At 41.7% G+C, this 6,636-nt stretch overlaps 1 protein-coding gene across 1 annotated transcript in view; it reads right to left on the reverse strand.

The window, feature by feature from the left end:
* Positions 1-6,636, reverse strand: part of POF1B (premature ovarian failure, 1B) — a 15,276-nt gene that overhangs the window by 3,870 nt on the left and 4,770 nt on the right. The window contains exons 4-9 of the mRNA XM_010284310.1: positions 4,912-5,115; positions 4,394-4,468; positions 1,739-1,831; positions 780-893; positions 483-635; positions 241-351 (exon numbers count right to left, since the gene is read on the reverse strand). Of these exons, the coding sequence (XP_010282612.1) occupies positions 241-351; positions 483-635; positions 780-893; positions 1,739-1,831; positions 4,394-4,468; positions 4,912-5,115 (750 nt within the window). The remainder of the gene's footprint in view (positions 1-240; positions 352-482; positions 636-779; positions 894-1,738; positions 1,832-4,393; positions 4,469-4,911; positions 5,116-6,636) is intronic.

A 6,636-nucleotide genomic window follows, 5' to 3' on the forward strand; every position in this document is an offset into this window, starting at 1 on the left:
CTGATTAATACCTAATTTTTGCATCTAAGGAATTGTATTTTTTCTTAAATCACAGTTTTATGTTCTACCATAAGGGTTTCTGAGCTATCATTAGAGTCTATGTAGAAAGTAACTGCAGAACCAGAAGATATCTAAGAAGTACATATGGTAGGCCTTTCCTGTTCCTTAATTTAAACATTACTTCTTTGCTTGCAGTCGTGCAAGGTGAGGAAGACACACATGCCAAGTGCATCAACTTACCCTAAGACTGCGGATCTCGCGATCTTTATCCTCTCTCAAGTTATTGATCATCTCTACGTAGCGGCTGGAGAGTTCATCTGTGGTGGTCTGCAGTGTTGGACTAGAGCAGGTCTACAAGAAAACAATAGTAATTTATTTAAAAACAAAAAAAAATCTTCGTCATTGATTTTTCATACGTTATTGCACCTGTATCTATCTGTGAGTAACAGCTACTGAACACAGAGTAAAAGTGAGCCCGTTACCTGTAGTTTAAGGCTCTGGATCTCCTGCTCCAAGGCACGCTTGCAGTACTCCAGTTCCTTTAGCTGACAATCCTTTTCTCCCTCACTGAGCCGAAGAGAGAGGAGCTGTTCTTCCAGAGAGCGACATTTTGCAGTACTCTCTCTGAGGCCTTGCTGGGAAGCACAGAAGTGGAAAAGAATGCACGGTGTTGCTTAAGGAAGTAATAGGATCACACACATACCCAAACGTACACCCAGCAGGCATACTGGCTGGCTTTTGGCTGACTGTAATTACCCTGGAAATAGTTTTTGATTTACCTGCTGCTGACGATTATTCTCTCTCAGAGAAGTCAACATGGTTTCATATTCTTTTACTTGAGAATCTTTAAAAGCCAAATCCTTCTTAAGTAAGACACTGTCAGTTTCTAACTTCTGTAAGACAAAAGCATTTATGGTCAAGAGCTGTAATTTTTCAGTAAACTTTTCCCACATTCAGAGTACAACACACAAAGTAATTAGTAAGTGATGTTTTACAACTGAGAAAATATTCCATTTTCTTGGAACTATGTCCTCCTTTAACTACATAGCGCAGAGCTGCCCATCACTCCAGTATCTGTGGCTTTGCGTTGTGTGGTAGGCACCGGGATCCTACACACTGCTTTCAGTCTGTCCCAGGAAGAACTATCTGTAGTTATTAAACAGAAACCAACAAAACCCCCAAAATGAAGACCACCTGACAGCACAGCCTCCTTTGTTCTATGTTAAGGATGACAGTTAAAACTCCCTCTCCCCTCCTGAAACTTTCAATTTCACAAGAGAGTGCGGTGAAGTTTCCGGTGGTGCCGAGTGCTTGGGCTGGTGTGGGACGTCTCTGCTTTCCTCTTAGTTATCTACTGTCTGTATCCGCAGCCATAGAGCTCCAGCTTCCAAACTGCGCTGCTGGTACTCTGGAGACTGACCAGAGTTGTTAGAGCCACCAGCTGACAAGAGCTTTCCTGTAGACATGCACGCATTGTATGTACCAATTCAGAGCTATACATCTAGTTTCCCGCAGCAGAGTCTTAGGCTTCAACAAATTGAACACTTGAAAACAGCTGCTAGAAGAAATCTAACCTCATCAACGGTACGAGTCTTGCAAGTCCATTCGTAAACCAGCCACTTCCATTGAAGCAACTAAGGCCTGGACTTCACAATTTGAATTTCATCGTAACTACTACATCCTACTGACAGGTAAAACCAAGTGGATGAGGCCACGGGAACCGAACAGCGTGGCTTACCCCCAGGTCATCCTGCAAGTGGCAAAGCTCTTCGCGCAAATTTTTGAAGGTGGAAAGCACAAGTCTCAAAGACTTATCGGATGTCACTCTCATCTAGGAGGGGGGAAAAATGAAAGTGTGTACTTCCGATTAATTAGTAAGCTTTGTTTACAAAATGCACTTGACAATAGGCAAAACAGAAAACTGCTACACAGCTGAAAATAACTTTACTCTTAGAACTACTGCGCGTTATTCTTCGAAGTGCCCACAGTTTCTACAAAGAAACACACGGTCAGGCACTTTGTTCTGCAAATGGCATAGTTTTTTAATTGCTGCCTTGTAACACAGGATAAAATTTTTTAAACGGAATGGACAAGAGAGTAAAGAGCCGCATTTGTACACCAATAAAGGGAAAAATACACATGTTAACACTGCACGGTCATTTCTGGAGCATTCAGAGCTTTGTGATTTACGCTGATTTAAAGAAATAACCACCCTACCTGAGAAGCCACAGAGGAATGAGTCATCATCTTTGAGATCTGGCAAAGCACGCTTTCAGCCCAAGGGCAAGAGAATTTAATTAACATTTTTTAAAATTTACATTTAAAAAAGCCATATAACCAACTCCTCCCTTTAAAAGGAAAAAGATCCCAAAGATTAAAGGAGTCAACTGGCTGAAAAAGGCAGGCAGTAGTGCACAACAGCCTAACACTCTTTTTTTTCTTTTCATGCATGTTAACAGCTGTGTATTGATTCCTGTTAAAACACAAATTGTTGCATTTCATGGTACATTTCTAATACTTGAAAGAAGAAAGCGTGACTTTGAAAGAACACACAATTCCTCAAATCTTCGACTCACCTGGAAGGGCTGAATATTCTATGCAAAAGATGTATTTTTTTATTATCTGTATTTTATCTATATTATTATCAGTATTTTGTTTAGTATCTTTTATTCTGTATTATTTTATAACATTATTACAAAAAATTAAATCCTCCTGCCTGTTTCTTTTCCTCCGACACCTTCCCTTAACTTTATTTGTTGATCATTGAGGAAAAGGTATCAAGAGCTCCAGCAATAGGGCAATGGTTGTGTTCTTTTATCCCCACTGGTGCTATTATGTGACTGAGGCTTCAAAAATAACATTTCTAGTGGAATTTCAGTTTTGACTTACTGTTTTGTTGGTTTTACTGTGAAATCTACTGTAAGAGTAGATTAAAAAAAGGAATTAAGTCAAAATGGTTGAATTTAGACTATAAAAACGTAAGTAAACCTCCACTCCGTAATTACTTGGTGCTAGAGGTTGCTGAACTCCAGAGGTGTCATGTACTTCTACAGTGAAGTTCTCCATGCTGAGCCTCTGGGCATACCCGGAACAGTCTTTTATCCGAGACAGTTTGACACCCTTCTCAGATGTACAGACATATGACAGAACTGTCCGAGAGGCCTGAGGGGTCTGTAGTCTGAGAGCACCCTTTGTACCTATGCTGACAAAATCCAGTTCCCCAAAAGACATTTTAGCTGCCTTTTTTTTAAAGCATAGGTGGGAGAATGTAAAACCAGATGGACTTAACAGAAAACAGGAAATACGTGTGTCAGCTCTTTCACACAGAGGTGAGCTGAACCGGCTTCCTGGGACAGTACTCTCACATGAGGTCATGAAATACTCTGATGTCAGTGTCCTTCTCTATTGTAAAAGAATCACAGAGTAATTCAGGGTGGAAGGGACTTGGGAGGCCACCATGGCCAGGGTCAGCTGTGAAGTCAGACCAGGTCGCTCATTCACAGCTTTATTGCAATGGATTTTCTAACTGGGAGGCGATCCTAAGCTGCGGCTCCCAGGTAGGATCACCTTCCCCTACCTCAGGAGACCAGACCTACACACAGCGGCTGAGCGGTGCAGGTTGGTTTGGATCCTGTTCTGACATACCCACATGTCCAGTGGTTCTGGAGTCGACAGTGGGATCCACGCTACAGCACTGGTTTTAATGTTTTATCAAAGGGGGGAGCCAATTCCAGCCGGCTGTCTTCAAAGCATTTCATAAGGAGGTCAAGTGTTTTTCTCAAAACACCTTGCAGAGAGTATCACAGTGCTAGGAAGCCACAGAGTGAACAACCGTTCTCGGAGCCTTGCGTTCTTGTCCGACTGCCTTACAGCCAAGCCCACGTGGCAGGCTGAGGTGGCTGGGTAGCTGAAGAACAAGATCGGATGAAACACGAGCGCCATTTATAAATGGAACCAAAGCAGAAATGGTTATGTTTTGTTACCGACTGCCATAAGCATGCCTCAGAGGTCAGTGCTGTGTTGCAGGTTTTTAACCAGAACATACTACTAATAAAGGTGCCTTTAGCTTTTAAAGTAAAGCATTAATATACAACACAAACAAATAAAAAGATTAAAGATCTGGGTCTCCTATAACTGGTCAAAAGCCAAGATGGTTTCTAGTGAAACTGCAAGAAAGCACCAGTAAAGTGCAGTTTAAAGTACACAAGTAGTCTGGAACCAACTGCCACAACATGTCACTTGGAGCCACCCGTATGATTCCATACCCTTTACACCAGAAAAAAAGGAATACGTGAAGCATGTTACGTACACAATCCCTGGTATGTGTAAGCCAACTTACACTCTTGCAAGTTACTACAGGCTTCCACGCACCCCCTCCACCCCACTCAGGTACCTGGAGGAGATAACGAATCTGCTGCTTTGTTGCCTCAGACAGTCCTTTGGGAATTAAATCTTCAATATCTTCATTCTAAGCAAAGGAGGGAGGAAAGGGGAGATGTCTTGATTAAGAACTTTGCCTGGTAGATCATAATGCAGTTTCTTCATTAATTACACAGCTCTATTATGAAAAACATGTTTAGTACGAGGCAAATAAGAATGAAAATAGATCAAAGTGTATCCAGAAAATTTTCAAAGTCTTATATATGTGGCATATAAAAACTGAGATGAAGTGATACATGAAGCATGTATTTAAATCTTTGCATTTAACATTTATTTTAAAAGCAGTATTCAAAACAATCCTCTGAAGAAAACAACAGCTGACGCTGAAACAGAACTCACAGCAGTTTATGATAGGAGCAAATCGCATGTTTCTAAACAAAAACAGACTGTCAGTAAACAGAAGATGACCAGCGTCACAAGAGATGCTGCCAGGGATTACGTGGCATCGCTTCATGTAAATTAATCCTAGACCAGTATTTCTGCCACATACGCAATGCCTTGACAAGTACCGTGGGTTCCAGTGACTCTTGTGGCCTGGTTCACTGCAGGTGCAGGCAGTCTGTTCACTCGGCTTCCCTCCCTGCCCTGGCTGCGAGAGGCAGCCGCCTTCACTGCTCGCAGCGCATGGCCGCACGTGCTGCCGAACAGCAGCTTGACTGGCAAGAGGGAAAGATCCTTTGCAAAAAACGCGTAGTGAAAAGACATGGAGCTGTGTGCATTTGGTTTTCAATGACACCATTATTGGCACAACAGGAAAGACTTTCAAAATTTGACTCATACTGGAATAATGCAAATTGTTGATGCTTCCTTTCAATATTATCACATTTGCAAATACATGCCTAGCAGTAGGTTTCAGGCTCTGAAAGTTATTAACAAGCAAGAATCATGAAGTAACAAAGACCAGCACCCTTCATTTAAACTGGTGTGGCTTCATTTGCTTGAAGACCCACACCTTTGTTACTAACACTGCATGTCAGAGAACAGCTTGCTAAGAGCGTGCCTCATGCTTACCTGACACGTAAATTCAATGTCACGGTTCCTGTAAAACAGACAAAATCCAAGGGACTGATTAACAGAAAGCTTGTTGAGAACTTGAAGAATTCATGCCCACATTCACAACTACAAAAAGATGATCTTTCAAATACAGAGCAAGGAAAGTTCTTTACCAGATTATGAGCTGTCACCTTCCTTTTAAGGTGCTATGCAACACAAGCTGTTAAATATGACTCCATGTAGAAATATCTGAGGAGACTGGAATACTAAGAGCAGTCCAGTTAACACAGGCTAACTATCTCCGCTTCTTAGGGCAGTTATCCCAGTTGTGTTCAGTTCACCCAATTTCACTCGTAATTGGCTGGGTCACGGTTTACCCAGAACTATGCTGCAATATATTGGCATGCCTGAAGTGTTTACTTAGCAGTGTCAGGTTTTTTGTGATGCTTGAGTTCCACTTTTCCCCTGCTATGGGACCAGTTCTCTGATTTCAGTGAACTTGCAAAGCACCAAACGAGACTGGGAGTGAGGGGGGAAGAATGAGGTAATCTTGAGGGAAGGGGAAGAATGAGGTAATCTTGAGGGAAGGGGAAGAACGTTGTGAAGACTCAGATTCCTGGATGCTGTGGTTCTGCATTTCTTTTCAAAGACAATCTGTAGGGCTCTACATGCTTGACATTAATTTGCATGTAAATACTGAGCTTTATGCCTTACGATGGTCATCTTTTAATGCATGAGGTAACACCATGACAGAACAAAGGAAACAAATTTAGACATTTGGGCTGTTTCTTCCAGACATAGTAATAGGACTGTATCATTACATGTATGTCAGAGCATGCTGTCAGTATACTTCTGTCATACTGTCAGTATGCTCTGTATGCTAACAGGGTAGGATATGTAATTCTTATTGCATATTAGTCCAAACAATTTGAAAAAGCATCAAATTCAATAGATCTTCTTGGCTTACAGCATTGTTACATCTTCAGTTACTCAGAAAATTAGATTAATGTGTGAAATACATTCAATTCTAATTGTCAGGGGTGGGGGGAGGAACCAACTTGCAAGCAATACTGTCCTGTGAACTGTGCAACGCGAGGACTTCTGGAATACCAAAATGACAGAACAGATACAAGGCCAATACCTTCCTCCTATCTTTTCCACGTGCTGTAGTAAACAACTGTACAAGTCATTGGTCTTGCGGTT

This window comes from Phaethon lepturus, unplaced genomic scaffold, assembly GCF_000687285.1.
Source record: "Phaethon lepturus isolate BGI_N335 unplaced genomic scaffold, ASM68728v1 scaffold43863, whole genome shotgun sequence".
In the NCBI taxonomy this organism is placed as follows: Eukaryota; Metazoa; Chordata; class Aves; order Phaethontiformes; family Phaethontidae; genus Phaethon; species Phaethon lepturus.